At 41.9% G+C, this 19,267-nt stretch overlaps 1 protein-coding gene across 4 annotated transcripts in view; it reads right to left on the bottom strand.

The window, feature by feature from the left end:
* Positions 1 to 6,544: 6,544 nt before the first annotated feature.
* The window catches only part of CFAP20DC (CFAP20 domain containing), a 269,312-nt gene continuing 256,589 nt past the window's right edge, over positions 6,545 to 19,267 (bottom strand). Inside the window, exon 15 of one of the 4 annotated variants that reach the window (XM_049863557.1) lies at positions 6,545 to 7,033. In XM_049863557.1, the coding sequence (XP_049719514.1) occupies positions 6,921 to 7,033 (113 nt within the window). In that variant the 3' untranslated portion in view covers positions 6,545 to 6,920. The remainder of the gene's footprint in view (positions 7,034 to 19,267) is intronic. The other 3 variants (XM_049863555.1, XM_049863558.1, XM_049863554.1) reach the window with 3 other exon arrangements.

A 19,267-nucleotide genomic window follows, 5' to 3' on the forward strand; every position in this document is an offset into this window, starting at 1 on the left:
TGCAGAATTACAATAAAAAGTTTTGGACCAATACTTAACATTTATATATTGTATTACAGATATACAGGTAGTACCCAAATTCATTATGGAGTTCTGCTCCTATGACTCTGTCGTAAATTCTGACATAAGTCAAAAACATTTTTTTTTTTTTTTTTTAGTTTTCATTTTTATTGCCTCTTATTATCAGTATCTTTATAAATCCTGTATTTGTCTCTGGGGGTTGGAAACATTACATATAAACATCTGCCAGGGAACATCTAAGAATGATAACATCAACAAAACACACACTGCAACACTGTATGCAGTATATATTACTAACGATTAAGATGTACAAAAAAAAGACAGTTGTAAGTGTAGTTGGTCATAACTCAAATATGTCATAAACCAGGATTACCTGTAGTATATGAACAATTCATTAATTTGTTTAACATATATTCACTGGACAAATATATTTGCGCCAATTCCCATGCTGGAGAGCGCAGAATGCACATGGCAGAGTACCTATACTCCAAGAATTCCTATTATTTTGTTGTTGTTTATTAGGTGAAAGTTCACAGAGCAGATTAGTTTCCTGTTCAATAGTTTCTACAGAAAGTGTTTCATGACCTTAGTTCCATTCCTCGCAATATATCAGCTCTCTTCTTATTTCCTCCCTGGATTCCCTGTTTCCTTTCATCCTGATTTTCAATGGATTCCTGCCTTCTCATCTTTGCTTTTGGGCAGATATTGTCCTTTTGATCTCTCATAATTGATTGTTCTAAGGAGTATGTTCCTCTCGGGTGTTATTTTTTATCTTATGGGCTTGTGTCTATTGTTTAGCTGAGAGGTGGTCTTTGGGAATGGCTTCGGTTTTAGGTCAGAAGGGCCACAGTCTCGGGGGTTCCTTCATACTCTGTCAGGCCAGTAAGTCTGGTCTTTTTTTGTGAAGTTGATTTTTTGTCCTACATTTTTCTCTTGCTCTGTTCAGGACCCTCTGTTGTGATCCCAGTCAGAGTGGTTGGTAGTAGTAGCCAGGTGCCATCTAGTTCTTTTGGTCTCAGGGTCTCACAGGCTGTGGTTGATGTGGTCCATTAGTCCTTGGACTAACTGCTCCCTTGAGTCTTTGGTTTTCTTCACACTCCTTTGCTCTGGATGGGAAGAGACCAATAGTTGTATCTTAGATGGCTGCTGGTACGCTTTTAAGACCCGAGACACTACTCAGCAAAGGAGGATGCAGAACATTGTCTTTATGAACTACGTTGTGCCAATTGATGTAGATATCCCTTGAGTCTATGGTTCTTTGTCTTCTAGCCTCGGAACTTCATCCCACAAGGTGTTTGGTTGTGTGTAAGAGGTTTCCCTGACTGTACCCCTTGTGTGTTCTATATGAGTTGCACCTATAGTCATGAATGTAGAAATATCCACCATCAAACCTGTATCTGCCAGTGAGTGTGTTGCCTTACACTCTCCTGCTTATCTATCTACCTATTTATTGGTACTATTGTTACAGGATTGTCTATGCTATAGTAGTTACTGTAGTTGCTCTTTATTCTTTTGGTCATCTCAGTGTCCTCTCTTGCCGTGGTCATGTTGTGCTGACTTCCCCCATATTATGTATTGCCTTTTCCCTTCATCAATATTAACATGTGCCTTCTATCTAATTGGTAATTTCTCCTCCCTCTCTCTCTCATCCCTGGTAATCATCAAAGAATGTTTGTTTCCATCTTTTTTTCCTGTGTGTAAACTTTTGTTGTTACTTTAAAATAGTTGTTAGGTGCTGTTGAATTGGTTTCCACTCATAGCAACCCTATATATAACAAAATGAAACACTGCCCAGTCCTGTGCTATCCTCAAAATCATTGTTATACTTGAGCCCATTCTTGCAGCCACTATGTCAATCCATCGTCCTCTTTTTTCGTTGACCCTCTACCAAGCATGATGTCCTTCTCCAGGGACTGGTGCCTCCTGATAACACGCCCAAAATATGTGAGACGAAGTCTCACCATCCTTGATTCTAATGAGCATTCTGGCTATATTTCTTCCAAAACAGATTTGTTCATTCTGGCAGTCCATGGTATATTTAATATTCTTTGCCAACACTAAAATTCAAAGGCACCAATTCTTCTTCAGTCTTCCTCATTCATTGTCCAGCTTTCATGTGCATATAAGGTGATCGAAAACACCATGGCTTGGGTCCGGTGCACCTTAGTCCTTAAAGTGACATCTTTGCTTTTCAATATTTTAAAGAGGTCTTTTGCAGCAGATTCGCCCAATGCAATGTGTCTTTTGATTTCTTGATTGCTGTTTCCATGGCCGTTGATTGTGGATCCAAGCAAAATGAAATCCTTTACAACTTCAGTATTTTCTCCATTTACCATGATGTTGCTGGCTGGTCTAGTTGTGAGGATTTTTGTTTTCTTTATGTTGAGGCGTAATCCATATGGAAGGCTATGGTCTTTGATCTTTACCAGTAAATGCTTCAAGTTTTTTTCATTTTCAGCAAGCAAGGCTGTGAAATCTGCATAATGCCGCAGGTTGTTAATGAGTCTTCCTCTAATCCTGATGATCCATTCTTCTTCATATAGTCCAGCTTCTCGGATTATTTGCTCAGGATACAGAGTGAATAGGTATGGTGAAAGTATATGACCCTGATGCACACCTTTCCTGACTTTAAACCACAAAGTATCCTCTTTTCTGTCTGAACGACTGACTCTTGGTATATGTACAGGTTCCTCATGTGCACAAGTAAGTGTTCTGGAATTCCCATTCTTCACAATGTTATTCATAATGTCACGATCCACACAGTCAAATGCCTTTGCATAGTCAATAAAACACAGATAAACATCTTTCTAGTACTCTCTGCTTTCAGGCAGGATCCATCTAACATCAGCAGTGATATCCCTTGCTCCATGTCCTCTTCTGAATTTCTGGCAGTTTCCTGTCGATGTATTGCTGCAATTGCTTTTGAATGAACTTAACAAAATTGTACCTGTGTGTGACATTAATGATATTGTTCCATAATTTCTGCATTCTGTTAGATCACCTTTTCTGGAAAAAGAACAAATATGCATCTCTTCCAGTTAATTGGCCAGGAAACTGTCTTCCAAATTTCCTGGCATAGATGAGTGAGCGCTTCTAGTGCTGCATCCGTTTGTTGAAACATCTCAATTGGTACTCGGTTAATTCCTGGAGCCTTGTTTTTCACCAACACCTTCAGTGCAGCTTGGACTTCTTCCTTCAGTACCATCGGTTTCTTGATCACATGCTGCCTCCTGAAGTGGTTGAATGTTGACAAATTCTTTTTGGTATAGTGACTCTGTGTATTCCTTCTACCTTCTTTTGATGCTTCCTCTGTCACTGAATGATCTTCAGCAAAATTTTGCTTTCATGTGGTATTAATGATATTGTTGGATAATTTCTGCATTTGGTTGGATCACCTTTCCTGGGAATAGGCATAAATATAGGTCTCTTCCAGTTGGCTGGCCAGGTAGCTCTCTTCCAAATTTCTTGGCATAGATGAGTGAGCACTTCCAGTGCTGCATCAGATTATTGAAACATCTCAATTCATATTCTGTCAATTCCTGGAGTCTTGTTTTTTGCCCATGTTTTCAGTGCAGCTTGGACATCTTCCTTCAGTACCATCGGTTCCTGATCATATGTTACCTCCTGAAATGCTTGAACATTGACCAATTATTTTTGGTATAGTGACTCTGTGTATTCCTTCCATCTTCTTTTGATGCTTCCTGTGTCATTGAATATTTTCCCCATAGAATCCTTCAGTATTGCAACTTGAGGCTTGAATTTTTTCTTCAGTTCTTTCTGCTTGAGAAATGCCAAGGGTGTTCTTCCCTTTTGGTTTTCTATCTCCAGGTCTTTGCACATGTCATCATAATACTTTGTCTTTTTGAACCACCCTTTGAAATCTTCCATTCAGCTCTTTTACTTCATCATTTTTTCCTTTTGCTTTAGCTACCTGAAATTCAAGAGCAAGTTTCAGAGTCTCTTCTGACATCATGTAGGTGTTTTCTTTCTCTCCTGTTTTTTTAATGCCCTCTTGCTTTCTTCAGGTATGATGTCTTGATGTTATTCTACAACTCGTTTGGTCTTCGGTCTTTAGTGTTCAACGCATCAATCTGTTCTCAAGATGGTTTCTAAATTCAGCTGGGATATACTCATGGTCGCTTGTTCTAGTTTTCTTCAGTTTCAACTTGAATGTGCATATGAGTAATTGATGGTTTGATCCGCAGTGGGCCCTTGGCCTTGTTCTGAGTGATGACTGAGCTTTTCCATCATCTCTTTCCACAGATGTAGTTGATTTGATTCCTGTGTATTCCATCTGGTGAGGTCCATGTGTATAGTCGCTGTTTATGTTGATGAAAAAAGGTATTTGTAATGAAGAAGTCTTTGGTCTTGCAAAATTCAATCATTCGATCTCCAGCATCATTTCCATCACTAAGGCCATGTTTCCTGCCTACCGATCCTTCTTTGTTTCCAACTTTTGCATTCCAATCACCAATAATCATCAGTGCATCCTGATTGCATGTTCAATTTCAGACTGCAGAAGTTGATAAAAACCTTCAATTTCTTCATCTTTGGCCTTAGTGGTTGGTGCGTAAATTTGAATAATCATCATATTAACTAGTCTTCCTTGTAGGTGTATGGATATTATCATATCACTGACAGCGTTGTACTTCAGGATAGATACTGAAATGTTCTTTTTGACGATGAATGCAACGCCATTCCTCTTCAAGGTGCCATTCCTGGCATGGTAGACCACATGACTGTCTGATTCAAAATGACCAATACCAGTCCATTTCAGTTAATGCCTAGGATATCAATCCTTATGTGTTCCATTTCATTTCTGACGATTTGCAATTTTCCTAGATTCATACTTGGCCCATTCCATGTTCCCATTATTAATGGATATTTGCAGCTGTTTCTTCTCATTTTGAGTTTTTTTTAAGCAAATCTTCAACAACTCTCTGTGTTTTCCATTGCCTCCCCCTGTTCTGGAACTCCGATTACATGCAAATTTTTCCTCTTGATAGTGTCCCATATAATTCTTAGGCCATCTTCATTTTTCTTCATTCTTTTCTGACTTTTCCAGCCTCTTGCTCTTTGAGAAGAGATTCAAAGACAAAAAAGATGGTGTTACGTTAGTGACCATTGTCATGAGAAACTGTTCCTGCCACAGGGATCCCTAGAGCTTCCCTGATTCCTATGCCTCCTGGGGCATTGTTCAACATGTCTTTGATTTCTGGGATCAAGGGTGTCTGTTGTTTGTAATTCCAACAGACTTCAGTAACGCTTTCTAGGTTCCAGTTTGAATCCATTCTGAGGGTTTGTAGCATTCTGTTATGGGGTTCCATGAGGTACTGTGATATCCTTAATTTTTTTTTCTTTCTTAATAATATAATAAATTTTTTTTTTTTAATATAGCCCATGATGTTTTTGATACTTGTGACTTTGAGTCTTAACTAATACAGATGCATTCTAATTGAATCCTCTATTTGTGTTGTCAGTATTGAGACTACCGAAAACAGAAAAAAATAAGTTACTATTCCATTGCAAGCCTTACTCCAACCTTCAAGGTCATAACCAAGATCACCCAAGTCTTGTCATTCTGCATGCTTTGTGAAGCTTCAGTTATTCATTTTCATTTTATAAGTATGAAGATCTTGCAAAGAAATTTGTAACAAAGGCATACGTTGTAAACAACAGGATTAAAAGCTTATCAAACACAATCATGGTTCTAAATAAATGTATGATCCTTGGAACAGGAGCCCAAATCTACCTCAATAAAAAGAGCTCTTATTACTTCTGTGAAGCAACATTAAATGAAATTATTGCACTACCATTAAATCCAACTGCACAACAATAATTTTTCATTTCCAACAGTACTCTTCTTTATTAAAAAATTTTTATTAAATAACAAAATATGCCAACTAATATAAGTACTTCCTCAAGCTCAATATTAATGTACTTGGCACACAATCTAAGGCCACCGATCTGAATGCAGGAAGCACGTAATTTTTTTCCTCTCAATGCAGCAAGCAGAGTTACACTCACCTAACCTTACAGACTAAGGGAAGCCTCTCAGATTTCTCTGGGTCAAGTCACAGAAGTGGTCAGACACCTGGGTGTGAGGTGTTCAAATGGGCGACTTCTTCTTAAATCCAACGAGCTAGATTAGGAATATATTATTAGAATTCGGAGATAATTGGTGGTGGTGATGGTGGGGGAACCTACACAGTGGTAAGGAGCTGAAGTGATTAACAATGTGGTGGTCACTGGCAAACTCTGGATGAGCTATAATGAAATGGAAATAACGGGTCCAGTGCCAGTGACATGTGACCATAAAGTCTGACCAGTTCCCAATGCATCCCTCTTCTGTGAGTCTGAGTAGGTAAATATCATCCAGGAATATTCTGGTAAAGATAGTGAGGTGAAAAAAAAGAAGCAGTTGAAAAGGTATTCTTTGGACCATCAGGCTTTATTTTTAATACAAATATGTAATAAAATAAAAGGTACCCAAATATCTTTTAAACAACAATACTTTTTTTCTGTATATCAAGCCATCATTTACAGATTAACACTGCAAAAATTTGGAATTAATAACTCTTAATTCGCTTACATAAAATTATGTGAAATAAACAAAAATTACATGTAGGATGAGAACCAATTAATAAGAACCAATTCAAAGCCCTAAAATCTTGTCTTTGTATTAATTCCTTCACAGTTCCAAGATCACACACATCTACAAAAAGAATGTTGCTATCCTTAACATTGAAGATTATTTACAAAATAAATTCATTTCTCTCAGTTACTTTTGATTCCAAGGGTCAGCCCAACACACAAATCGTGGTGCCTCCATAACAGAATTTGAGCTGCTATACTGCTCCGACCGACTGAGGGGGTATTCTTTGCCATGGAAGGAGGGGTTACACCAACTCATAGTATTTCCCAGTCTGGGGATCAAAGTAACAGTTCAGACATGGGTCATATAGCAGAGTCAGCACTTCCTCGTCCTCTTCCACATTTGGCTCTTCTTCACCTGTGGGGGAGAAGAACCACAGACACATTAGCTGCCAGCTGGCCCAGAACTCCTGCAGCTGCCACACGAGGAGGGCAAAGAAGCAGGAATCACCATCTTCCCCGGAAGACTTGCTTTATTCAAGGAGAGCGTTTAGGTTGGAGTGGAGGAGCGCGGTGGACGCGATGAGCTCCATGTATGCAGTGTAAGATGGAGAAGAAACACCCAGAGATCACAGGGCCAGCTTTAGTATAATGGATGAAGGCAAGTGACTGTTGAGAACTGACAGGGAGGAGAAGCAAGAAAGGAGAGGCCAAGGGACTAAAGACTGTTGCTAATGAGGATCAATGCTGTTTAGAAATTTAAGATAATAAAGCAGAGAACATACATAGAAATCAAAATGCCAGGGAAACTGTAGTTTTATTAGTGGAAGGAAGGTCTGTCAGTTTGCTAGGAACAGAAGCCTGGCTTGAAGCTTTTTTCTTGTGACAGCCATTTTGATGGCTTAGGTCCCACTGCCTAAGTCATTGTCAAGGTTTAGTTGGTTTCTGACAAACTGGGCATGAAATGAAAATGAAAACGAAAAAAATTGGCTTTACTTTTATGCACCCAGTGTGGTTCTAAGTGCTTTGGTATGCGATGCTGTCAGCAGTGAGTGAGTGCCATCTGCATCCTTCTGAAAGTCCCTGTCACAGAGTTCAGAGGCCAGGAAAGGCCATGGCGGAGGAGACCAGAGGAGGCTCAGGGAGAAGACGTGATTACAACAACAGTCCTCTCTCTTCATTGCTGTTGTTAGTTGCCATCGAGTTAATTCCAACTCAGGGTAGCCCCATGTGTGCAGAGCAGAACTGCCCTACAGGGTTTTTAAGGCTATGGTCTTTCAGAAGCAGATAGCCAGGCTGTCTTCCAAGGCGCCTCTGGGTGAGCTTGAACCACTAGCCTCTTGGCTACTAGTTGAGTGCTTAACCATTTGCACCACTAGGGACTCCTGCTCTCTTCATTAAAACATCAGTACAGATTATTAAGGACCAACGAAAAACAAGCCACTGGGCTGCAAGATCACCAGGAGTCAGCTTAGAGGGGCTTGGATGGTGGGCATGGAACAGGGCTTGGCACATAATAAAACGGTAATATATATTGAATGTTTACAGAGAGGGTGAACAAAGGATTGTGAAACGAAGCTCACGATACTAAGTGTCACTGCCCAGAATAATGGAAGGTTAGGGTGGTGGTGGGATTCCATTTTACCCAGTCATAATCAGACCAAGCTGGCACAAGGACACTGTCAGGACATTGTCCAAGGGAGGAGGTCTGTAGTATAATATTTCACAAATGCTGTCTGGACACAGTTTTGGAGGCCCTGGCTAGAGGCCGGTCAGTTCCCTTCTTGAGCAGCTGATTACGTCTACTCTCTTACCACTCCCCTTATCGGGGTCTCACTGTCCTGGACCACTAGGCATCCACCCTAATCGCCCCGGAGCAGGTACTCAACAGCTAGGGACAGCCCCTATGCTCCGGAGTCTGCAGAATTATTCAAAATACCCAATACCCGGGAAGCCTGGAGACCTAGCTAGCCCCACCCCGCTTGCCATACATAAGCCCTCTCCTACCATTCCTGTCGCCAAGTGCAACTCTGAGTAGCCCTGCATCATGACATGCTATGAACACCAAGAGACTGTGAGTGTAACACATCTTTAAATCCTCCCAACCTCCCTCTCTTGATTCACCTTTAATCTTACCATGCTGCAGACATTTCTATTTTATCAAGTTAAAACAGGGTCCAAATGGGGAAGGTGAGGGCTTGAAACTGTACCACAGCCATTCCTCCGTCCGTCCTTCTTCTATCCACCCAGCAAATATTTAACATGATCCTTCTCTGCGCCGGGCACTGAGCTAGGTGTTGGTGACACAAATGATTATAACAAACAGACTCTGTTTGCAAGGAGTGTGCAGTGTAGGAGGGGAAACAGGCACAAAAATCCCTGAGTCTCTTGAGTGTAGTGCTAGCAGTCCTTAAAAAGTAGGGTTTAACAGAGGACCAATTACCTCTGCCTCACTTACTAATACCTGAATTGGCAGAGCCCCTGATGGTTTAGAAAGTACTTTCTCATGTAGTAGCTCATTTGACCCTCACAACCTTGTGGAATAGGCAGGAATTATCGTGGCCGTTTTACAGATAGGGGAACCAGGGTCTGCAAAGTTAAATAGCTCATCTGAGGTCACTTAATGAGTTAGAGGTAGAGTTGGGGACAAACTCAGGTTTCCAGACTCTCAGTTCAGTGTTCTTTCTACCATACCATGCTTTGGCATTGTTGTTAAGAAGGTGATAGAACACATCTGATTGGAATCTATTACGTGAAAGGAGTTTAAACCTTGGCAAGAGTAGCAAATTTTAACAGTGTCCTACATTTTAAAAAGTCAGGCTCAGAAACAAAAGAAATTTCATTTTTTATACCAAAAACTATTTGGCAAAAATAAGCGAGTCCACGGGGGAGGGCAGAAGCAAACAGTTCAACAAGCCCCGAAGGAACTGGGGTTATTAACTCAGGAAGAGACAAAGCTTGATGGAGGTAAAAGGAGCCCTTCTGGCTTCAAGTCTATGAAGGGTGGATGTCTGTGAGAAGTTTGGAAGATTCTGTGGGGATCCAGGGGGAAGCAATAGGATCAGCAGGTAGGAGTGATGGGGAACCAGATTTTGGCTCAGCACAAGAAGAATTTTCTAAGCATTAAAGCTAATCGGCAAACGAAACATAAAGTCTAGGGAGGGTGAAGCAGGGACTGGGACGGTCATTTGTAGGGAATTTTGTAGATGATTCCTGCGGTGTCTCTGATGAGTTTCTGTGACTCTTGGCCACAGTGGTTTATATCCTTGAAGTATGACAGAACTTTGCCAAAGACCACATGAATAGCGGTAGCTGACCTCAGCGCCCCGCACGGTTTCTAATTAAGAGCAGGAACGCAGAGAAAGAAGGCCGCCTTTCCTTTGTTTTCTTCTGTTGTGTTATGAGGAGTCCCCTGGGCCCTGTCTCCAGCCACCTTCTCCTCAAAGTAGGAGAGGCTGAGAATCCTTTTCAAGTGGTCTTTCCGTATTGAAGACGACCCACTCCTTTAGGTCGCTTCTGCGTATCAGGCATTTAAAGGAGTGAGTGCGTGGCCTTTACTTTCAGACATTCAGTCCATCCTCCCTTTAATATTTGGACTACTTCAGAGAACTGGACAAAGTCAGTATCAATAAGTATGTAGCGTGTGCCTGCTGTGTGACTGAGGTGGGCACAGTGACATGTGAATGTGACGAACATGCATGAAACAAAAGCAGCTACTGAAGGCCAAGGAAGAATTTAACAAGAGTTGCTACTGCACAATGGTTAGGAGCACCCACTGGCTCTGGAATCCAACAAACGTGCTCTTTTTTTACCCGAATGACCTGAGGCAGGTTGCAGGTTATTTTACCTCATTGGATCTTTGTTTCCTCCTCTATAAATGGGGAACACCAGTGCCTATTTCAAAGGGTTTGGTGGAAGATTAAATTAGATACTGGTAACATGTATGTATGGGGCCCTGGTGGTGCAGTGGTTAAGCATTTGGCTGCTAACCAAAAAGATCAGCAGTTCGAATCCATCAGCTGCTCCTTGGAAACCCTACAAGGCAGTTCTACTCTGTCCTATAGGGTCATTATGAGTCTGAATTGATTCGAGGGCAGCAACTGGTAATATGCATCACACAGTGTACATAGTAGTTGCTCAACAGAAGACAACTATTATTATCAAGGATAATATCAATAATAAACACTGGGCTATAGATTATAACTTTTTTTTTTCAGGAACTCTGAACAGAAGTAGCAATAAAACTTGAAGTACGAAGAAAAGGCTTCATAGAGGCAGGCAGTAGTAAGACAGAGTAGTTAAATGTTTAGATAATGGAGTCAGACAGACCTGGGTCCAAAACCCAAATTCACCACTTTGCAGCTGTGAGACAGTTGGACAATTCACCTCTCTGAGCCTCAGTTTCCTCATATGTAAAGTAAGGATAATATCTATCATAGTACCCAAAAGGATTAATGGAGATATCACTCAGTACACTTTTGTGAGTATTCAATAAACGTTGCTGTTGTAATCATGACCATGGACGAGGACCTGAGAGCTGGCAGGAGAAGGGGAGAATTTGGAGGAACTAAAGGGGGAGTGAGGCACTGCCAGCAAAAGGCCCTCATGGGGGAGGTCAACAGAGAGGAGACCAGGGTTGATGAGAGTGAAGAGTCTGCTCTGCTGAGTGGATCAAGAGGGCTGGCCAATCTCAGGAAATGAGGTAGGTTGGTATTATACCATCAGGAATGAAGTTTAGACTCAATATACTAAGCAATAGGGAGCCAGTGAAGACTCTAGACCAGAAATCCAAGGAAGGATAGTTTGATGGGTAGATACAGAAGTGTATCTGGACTCAAAGCAGGTAGGAGAACTCTGTCAGAATTTAGGTATTGCCTGTTGAAGTTCCAGACCAGAGTCCTGACAGGAAGGATATTTAAGAAATTTATTCTCAAAGAAAAATCAACAGCTTCTGTTAAATGTCCAGAAAGGGATGAGGAAGAGGTTCAGTCAAAGGTTTCAAGGTTTGGCCTGGATAAGCAGGAAAATAATGGCGGAGCTGGGAGAAGGGAGCACTATCTTTCAGGCAGTGAATGCAGAAATGAGTTCATTTTGACCACATCAACTCTAAGGTGAAAATGGGACATGAAAATGCCTGTGCTGGTGAGTCAGACGGGGACATACAACTGGAATTTGGATGGGACGACAGGACTGAAAATAAAGATTTAGAAGCCAGATGTGTAAATTCTGTTTGAAGGCAGGAGAATGGATGGTGCTTAAGGATGAGTGTGGAGAGCCACAGAACTGAGCCTGGGGAATGCCCAAAGAAGCATATGGGGACAGAAGAGGAGTCATCCAGGAAAACATCCGAAATTCAGTGAAGTTACTTCCATTAGTCTAATGTGGTCGTTCTCAACCCGAGCTGCACAGTAGAGTCACCTGGGGACCCACCCCATTACCCACTACCCACTGCCGTCAAGTGGATTCCGACTCATAGCGACCCTATACCAAAGGCTTCAAAATGCCATGAACAGGCCCCATTCCAAATCAACTGAATCCTAGACTCTAGAAACGAGACCCCTCCAGGTGGTTCTGTTATGCAGTCAGAGCTGAGAGCTACTCGTCCAAAAGATCAGCTGTTAACATGACCTAAGAGCAAACCAGAAAATTACACGATTTGGAAGAGTATGGGACAACTCACACTCTAGCTTAGGCTCATTTATCCCTTATTCTCTACCTGGAAACTCTATCCGTTGGATCTTTTTGTTACCAAAAGGAAAAAAAAAAGTGGATTAGCATCTAGCTAGTTTTATGTATGATGAATTCATCTTTAAATAAAGACATTTCTTAAATAGAAATCATGCATTTTTTAAAAAATAAAACTACTTTTTTCCATCAGCTATAATGTTAAAATCACCTATCGCTGAGGTAAACAACTATGAGTCACAGCTATCTTCGGTATCTGCCTTTCACTTTCTTTTTTCACTCCATCAAGACGTTGGGGGAAGCTCTGACATAAGGCTTGTATTGCACAGAACTGTTTAGTGCATTTTTTATAGCTGTACTTTCTAAAAAGGTAAAATTTTAAGTTGCTGCTATTAAATTAGAAAACTCAATACATTTTACAACTAGTCAGGAATCTTTCAAGATGAAAACAGCCATTGCAATGGGCCATGGGTCTTTATTACTCAACTGCAAAGGGATCGAGGTGGATCCAATTCATTAGTAGAGGTTTTGCTACATAATGCATACAAGCCGGAGCAATAACTGCTATATAAATGCGTTCGTTCTAACACGGATGGCTACAGAGCTGGAACCTAACGCACTACAATCACGAGGTCTAAGATAGGGTTTGTGGTTTTTAGTGCTGAAGCTTTAAACGGATGGATTATAAAATCCCACCAACAATGATATGTGTACAAAAATTGGGTGAGATTATGTATAATTTTACATTGAAATAGTGCTTTAAACATGCATAAAAGGTTTTGTTTTCATTGTAACTTAATTTTCAAAGCCTCCAACTTACATCATTTTGCCATTGTAATCCCTACGTGATGAAATTATAATATCATCAAGCAATTACCACTATGATGTCAAGCAATGGAAAATGTTTTGAAAGGTAATTACTGGGCATGGGTATGGGGTAATTTTTTCAATTATATTCTTGGATAGTGCAGAGTTTGTTTTTCCTCAAAATGCTAAATGGCTCTATTTACAGACCGGCTACAGAAGCTCTAAAAGGACAAATTAACAAATAAAATCATTTTCCGCTATGAGGCTAAGAACATCTGGACAAGGGTCCAAATTACACTTTTACTCTTCTCCACATAATAAGCCATTTGCAGTGAAGTAAAATTACTTCTCAGATAATAATCCATTTACAAACTTTCAGCCTGTTTCACTTTGAAACTAGCTAACAGCAGCAGCAATAACAGAAGAAAAACCCGTGGTGCCAGAAGAAACACAGCAAAATTGGCTGCCCTCTCCTCTGGTAAATAATCCCTCCAGTCCACCCTTAGAAAGTCAATTAATGTAACTGCTTAATTATCTATATTTAATGCACTTTAACTGTAGATAATAGGAAACCTATAAGCACAGGCTAAGTCATCGAGCTTGAAAATAAATGATGTGGGACCAGTTTATCAGGTTTAAAATCTCTGAATCAAGACGCTGTACTTGGTTTTCGATTTTCTGACGCTGCCAACTAGAATTTTTTTTTTAAGCAGTTAATACATTTCCTCTCTCATAGATCTTGAGAAATGATTGACTGTATTTCTATGTGCGTACTAATACACTATCGTTTAAACAATTCAATGGTGAGGGATCACAATTCGGAGGAGCCAGCCTTAGGATCGATCAATAAAGATGACATTTTAGATAAGATTCTGCTGAGTGCCAGGCGCTTGCAGACTCTCCCACCAACATGTCTCACAGTGGGGCAAAATTAACTCGCACTAACATCTGGGAAAGCCCACAGTGAACTACTTAATTTTGGGTCTCACCAAATATGTGCCCTCAAATGGGAGAAAGACAAATGACCAACAATGACATAAAAAAGATGAAAAGATACTTTCTCCTACTAGAAAGCTATACTGTTCTTTGGAAGGCAAATAACATGTGATGATTATAGTTCAGGTGGGAAACAAGTACATTCCACATTTTCTAAAAACCCATGGCTATGTTTTACCTGGAGTCCCTGGGAGGTGCAAATGGCTAGTGTGCTTGGCTGCTAGCTGAAAGGTTGGAGGGTCAATCCACCCAGAGATGCTGCCAAACAAAGGCCTGGCGATCTACTTCTGAAAAGTCAGCCACCGAAAACCCTACGGAGCACAGTTCTACTCTTGACACACATGAGGCCGACATGAGTCAGAGTTGACTTGAAGGCAACTGTTTTTGTTTTAAATTTTACTTGGACAATGCCATTTAAAGTGACATGCTGAAGGATCTGGATGATTAATCAGGAATTACTGGTATTTCACCCTTTCCAGGTAGTCTCTACTTATACGTGTTCGGTGATTCAAATGTGTGCTTGGCCATGAAGGGAGGTTCCTTACCAGGCTGTGGTGCCAACACTGTAGCTACGGGAAGATGGATCTCAAGTTCCAGCTAGGGAGGCCAGAAACACACACTGGGCCAGGACCTTCTGGGATGCATGTGGGGGACAGTATGGTGGGGGGAGGGTGGTTCTGAAGTAGGGAAGCGAGCCTCAGATACCTGCGATGTGCTCATTTTTTATTTTGACCAGAGTGTTCACGCCCTGTATCCCTCAAAATTAATGCATCTCCTTACACTAGTGAGAGGGAAGTTTTCCTCCCTCCAAATCACTTCACTGCAGAAGAGAAGACACCCTCTGCACCCTGATATCTGCGTAAGAGGCAATAATCACCCCCTCCCTCAAAGCTTAATCAGAGACCAAAGGCAACTGGTTGCCTCGCAGGAAGAAGGGGCAGGAGCTCTGGGTTCAAGAATGCTGTAAACACTGCATCGTTTCGTTAGCTCAGAGCTAAGATGAGGGCTCCATGGATCTATGGAGAGGACTATGAAGGTGTTCTTATCCAAAAAGTTCTAAGAAAGAGAACTTCCTAAATTCTCAGCCTAAAGCAGGCCGAACTACTTAGATAATTGCACTGGACATTTTGGTTGTGAATTTCTTATCACCCTAACTGGGAATTCTGTGGTCAGGTTACAGCACAGGGGTTCAGGGTATGAACTCCCCTGTCAGGTGGGCCTGGGTCAGTGTCCTGGTCCACACTCAGTGGGTTGGTGACCAGGCTAGCTCCTTAACTGCAGCTGTAAAACGAGGACATAACGACTGATGCCGAGGACTGCTGGGAGAAACCACCGTGAGGTAACGTGCAGAAAAACTCAGCACAGTACCGAGCACAGAGCAGGTAGCTCATTAATGCTAGCCTCTATTATTACTCAGCACAGTCCCAGGCACAAAGTAGGTGGTTTATTAATGCTAGCTTCTGTTACTACTTTTCCATAACATCATCAATACAGCTTTTTGGGGAAAGTCCTTGGGTGGTGTAAACCGTTAAGTGCTGGGCTACTAAGAGAAAGATGGGCAGTTCAAACCTACACAGAGTTGCCTGGGAAGAAAATCCTGGCTATCTGCTTCCAAAGACCACATGTATGAAAACCCTATGGAGTGCAGCTCTACTCCGAAACACCTGGGTCACTATGAGTCAGAATCAACTTGAAGGTACCAACTTCTTTGCAAATATTTACAGGGTGTTCACTATTTCCCAGGCACCATGCTAAGCACTGTGGTGGTACCGTGGTTGTTTGATGAGGCAGAAGTCTGGTGAGATAACTAATAAAACTGCTTTTAGATGCAGGGAATTAAAACCCGCTGCCACTGATTGATTCCGACTCACAGTGACCCTGTAGGACAGAGCAGAACTGCCCCATAGGGTTTCCAAGGAGCGCCTGGTGGATTTGAACTGCCGACCTCTTATCTGCTGCACCACCAGGGCTCCAGTATTAAGTAAATGTTAAATCATGCTGTGGCAGTAAAGAGGAGGACCAGGAAAGGAATCCCCTGTGGAGTGAGAGCAGGCGGCCAGGTTCCCCTCCGCCGGTTACCTGCAACGAGCCACAGGTTTTCTGTATTTACAAGCAATTTGGATATTACATCTATAAAAAAACCACTCTACTGCCTATTTATGTCTCTTGGGAGATTAATCAATGTTCATAAAGGGATATCCTGTGTGGCTTTGCCATAAAAAGGGTAAAAGAATGTGATTTTTATAAGACACTGGCAACTCTAAAAACCCTCCTGGATGCCCTTCTTACTCAAAGTCTACATAAGGGCAAGAGGGAGCCACAGGCCTGAAGGGAGAGGCCACTCTTATTCCATTTTGCAGTTGGGAAGCATGGATAATTTAAGGGTCATATCTGCAAAGGAACATGTGTCAAAAAGAAATTGACAACTATTCTTCCTGCAAAGTACAATTCATTTTCAAAAGGTCAGTTTGGTAGTTTTCTTGAGTAAGTTCTGAAAATCTTGACTTCCCATTTTTACATTTCACATGAACTCCAGGAAAACGCATTTTTAGCAAGTGTTAAGGGCACCTGTACTCACAGTAATTGGAATCCCTCAGTATATTATGGCCCAGGAGAGACTGGGAGGAGCTGCCGTTTCTCTGGCCCAAGGGCATGGGTTGCATGGCTATGCACTTTGAGGTGGTATTTACCCACTTGAGACATTTTGGCCGATCAGAAACTGTGGCTGTGACACAAACTCCTTCTGCATAAAGGAGGGACAGGAACCTCCGACTCAAGGGCCAGAAATAGCTCATGCACTTACTTTTGTATGGCCTGCGGCAAGTTTCCTAGAATTATGAATTGGTCAGGCTGTCTCCGCCTGCTGTTAAAGTACAGCGATGCCTCCAGGGGCACAAATACAACCTGGCCTCTCCAGGTCGTGGAGGTTCAGGCACACTAACACACCTCTCTCAGCTGCAGTACCCACCTCAGTAGGTGGTTGTGAGAATCAAACCGAAGTATGCATATGAAGGCCTGGAACAAAGGAGCCCAGGTGGTGAAGTGGTTAAGTGCTCAATTGAAAGTCGGCAGTTTGAACCCACCAGCTGCTCCTTGGGAGAAAGATGTGGTAATCTCCTCTGCCCTATACGGTCACTATGAGTTGGAATCGACTCAACAGAAACAGGTATGATTTTTTGGTCAGGCCTGGAATACAGGAAGATTCAGTGGATGTTAGCTATTACCATCTTTATCCTAGAAGTCTGAAGATAGGCATCCATCATGGATTGAATTGTGTCCCCCAAAATACGTGTCAATTTGGCTAGGCCATGATTCCCAGTGTTGTGTTATTGTCCACCATTTTGTCATCTGATGTGATTTTCATATGTGTTGTAAATCCTATCTCCATGATGTTAATGAAGCAGGATTTGAGGCAGTTATGTTAATGAGGTAGGACTCAATCTACAAGATTAGATCATGCCTTAAACCAATCTCTTTTGAGACATAAAAGAGAGGCAAGCAGAGAGACTGGGGGACCTCATACAATCAAGAAAGCAGCACCGGGAGCAGAGTGCATCCTTGGGACCTGAGGTTCCTGCACACAGAAGCTCCTAGACCAGGGGAAGATTGATGACAAGAACTGACAGAGAAAGGCTTCCCTAGAGCTGATGCCCTGAATTTGGACTTTTAGCCTACTAGACTGTGAGAGAATAAACTTCTGTTTGTTGAAGCCATCTATTTGTGGTATTTCTCCTCTAGCAGCACTAGATGACTAAGACAGCATCCAATCCATGGAAAGAGACACCTTTTTCCTGGGAGCCCACCCTCACAATTTAAGTTCTTGTCCCAGTGAAATGGTTCTGTGGAAAAGCACTGACATGGCGGAAGCCCAGGTCCTAATGCTAGCACCGGCTCTGCTTGGGCACCTGACCTTGGACAAGTCGTTTACCTCTTTAGGAAAATTGAAGGGGTTGGGCTGCATCTGCATTTTAAACTTGTTCTTCAGAGCCTAAGGCAGGGTTCTGGGACCCTAACTTCCCCTTTAACCACAGTAGTTTTGTTTTTATCTTTTATATATTGAGATACTGTATGAGATTTTCTTTGAAAAAGTTTTTATTGCTTATAGTTTATATAAACTATAAGCAATTAAGCTTATAGTTAGTGGGGGAAGTTGAAAGTCAGATTTCAATGAATTACCCTATTCTTTTTTCAAGGTTGTTATAAAAAATGGAAACCCTGGTGGCATAGTGGTTAAGAACTACAGATGCTAACCAAAGGTCAACAGTTCAAATTCACCACGTGCTCCTTGGAAACCCTATGGGGTAGTTCTACTCTGTCCTATAGGGTTGCTAAAAGTTGGAATTGACTTGACAGCAATGAGTTTGGTTTGTTTTGGTTTTATAAAAAACGAATAGTAAAGAACATGGCATGCGCCCGCCCCTGCCCCCCCACTCCCCTGCCCCTCCCCCCCCGGCCTGTCTTCCTTCTCGTAAGATTTTAGAGAGTATCAGCTATATGCCAGGAATTGCACTGGCCACTAGGGAGCCAGGAGGGCACAAACGAGCAAAGTCTCTGCTCTAGAGAACTCACTGAGGAAGAAAGACAATAAACAAGTAAACAAATCATGGTTTGCCAACCATGGAAAAGCCATGAAGAAGGGCAAAGTGAGAGAGAACAGAGGTGCAGGTGGCTGAGCTACTTAGATGAGACTGTCAGGGAAGGTCTTCTAGGAGATACAGATGCCCTAACCTGGAGGTTCTGTTTTCCAATGATCTTGTCCTTCACTCAGCTACTCACTGACACAGAGGTGCCCCAGATGTGGGCACCACCAGCAACTGGACCCCTCAGGAACTGTGGCCACCTGTCCTTTCTGACAAACATGAATGAGGAGGGGAGGCGGGTTCAGGGCTAAAACGAACAGCAACTAGAGGTCTACTTTTTTTTTAATTTTCATGAAGAAAAGAACTTAACCACTTAGCCCTTGAGATGTTTTACTTTTTCCCTGTAAATAAGGAACTCTCAATAGAAAAACAAATTCTCCACTCCTGGTTTTATATATATTATTTTCTGAGTAAGGAGCCCTGATGGTAAAGTAGTTAAGCTTCTAATGGAAAGGTAGGTGGTTCGAACCCACCAGCTGCTCTGTGGGAGAAAGATGCGGCAGTCTGTTTCCGTAAAGATTACA

This window comes from Elephas maximus, chromosome 20, assembly GCF_024166365.1.
Source record: "Elephas maximus indicus isolate mEleMax1 chromosome 20, mEleMax1 primary haplotype, whole genome shotgun sequence".
Classification (NCBI taxonomy): Eukaryota; Metazoa; Chordata; class Mammalia; order Proboscidea; family Elephantidae; genus Elephas; species Elephas maximus.